Genomic DNA, 1626 nt, shown 5'->3' on the forward strand with positions numbered 1-1626 from the left:
TTTTAACAGGATTGGGAGCGCCACTTCCAGACGCAAGGAGCTCAGAACGCTTTCGTTTCTTATATGTATCTCGGAGCCCTTTCCAGCGCTTGCGACATGCATCCGCTGGTAGAAATATTGTTTATTAATAAGTCTGTTCCAGGTACTTCACGATTTGCAGGTTTTACAGGAAACTGTTCCCGTACGTCACCTTCCATAAGGTTTATTAAAGGCGAAAAGAGGGTTTCCTGTAAATCCTGGAGTACTTGGAGCAGGCTTTAAAATTACTTATTTCATGCACATCACTTGTTTGTTTGCACATACACATGTAAATTCATTTATACTTACCGCTCAAATTCAAGGACTGAGCAACTGATTCCCAAATTTCCATTTTCTTGTGGACATTTTTGTATTCGCGATGTGATAAATTAAATAAACAATCATTTTGTTTAATTTGTTCGATCAGAATCTCGTTGATATCCATTCTTTTGTTTGGCTACTATAAATTAAAACAACCGAAGAAACAGCTGATTTCGTCGCACTTATAATTGGGTTACCATGTTTTAAAAAAACGAGCCTATATTTAGAAATTGGAAAATAATAAGAATATAAATACTAATAAATAATAAAACAAAGATAAATTCTTATAAATCATCTTATTTTAAGCCAGATTAAAATAATCAACTATTATATTTTCAAACCAACAACAATTAATCCTGTCAATTTGTTGTTTTCTTCTAAAACTTTGAAACAAAAAAAACTACGGCCACCTTTGGCAAGCACTGCCGCATTCGCCCAGCATTGGCGATAGAATTAAATCTATCGCCGCGAAACGCCGCCGAGCGAACTTCGCATTTCGCTTTGGCTGTGTTCAATTTCATAGGATTGCGGGTGTTTTAATTTTGACAGCGGCAATTTCGCTGTGGTGAGTTCGCCGTTCGCCGGCATTGTGTTTCCACGGTAAGCGCTGCGACGCTACTCGCGAGTAGCGTTTTGCCCATCATTGCATTACAACCAGCTGGTCTCAGACATGTTATAGCTGCTATACATATAACATTAATCCGAAATTTTTCATACCTTCTTCATACATAGCATTCATGTATGTATGTATGTGTACACCTAGGCTTGCTGGAGTTGGTGTTCAGTGTTGCCATTTTAGCCGTTTTCCGGCTAGATTTAGCCGGTTTCGATAGCAAACAGCCGGAGAAATTTCGATTTAGCTGGCAGCCGATTTGTTAGCCGTTTTGCAGAAAAAAATTAGCCGATTTTAGCCGATTTTGCTATTTTCCTTGTTTTCTTAAATTACAAATATGTATATATGTTTCCATTTTTGACTAAGCCACCCAAAATCTGTTAGAAATGGCTACTAGCCTTATTGTGGAGAAAATTTTCATGTCAGGCAGGGCTATATAAAATTGGCCGATTTCGCTTCTTTTTATTTTAAACGAATATATTTTCTCTAAATAAGGCCGTAACGGGGATTTTCTTCATAAAATGTTTGTTATAAATGTCTTAATTTTAAGTGTGAAGTTTTATTCGCAAACTTAGAAAATAAGAAATTGTTTCACTGTTAAGACACTTAAGATGCGTTTGTGTTTGGCACTATATCCAAACACAAACGCATCTTAAGTGTCTTAACAGTGAAAC

At 36.7% G+C, this 1626-nt stretch overlaps 1 protein-coding gene across 1 annotated transcript; it reads right to left on the bottom strand.

Annotated features, from left to right (window-relative positions):
• Positions 1–7: 7 nt before the first annotated feature.
• On the bottom strand, positions 8–541 carry LOC118732554 (transcription factor Adf-1-like; the record flags this gene model as incomplete). The annotated part of the gene is made up of 2 exons (XM_036461685.1): positions 328–541; positions 8–105 (listed from the first exon to the last, which is right to left on the bottom strand). Coding segments are annotated over exons 1-2 (234 nt in total), but the record flags the coding sequence as incomplete, so codon positions are not given.
• Positions 542–1626: the final 1085 nt, after the last annotated feature.

The sequence above is a fragment of the Rhagoletis pomonella genome, unplaced genomic scaffold (assembly GCF_013731165.1).
Source record: "Rhagoletis pomonella isolate Grant_MI unplaced genomic scaffold, Rhpom_1.0 Rhpom_scaffold_22201, whole genome shotgun sequence".
Taxonomy (NCBI): Eukaryota; Metazoa; Arthropoda; class Insecta; order Diptera; family Tephritidae; genus Rhagoletis; species Rhagoletis pomonella.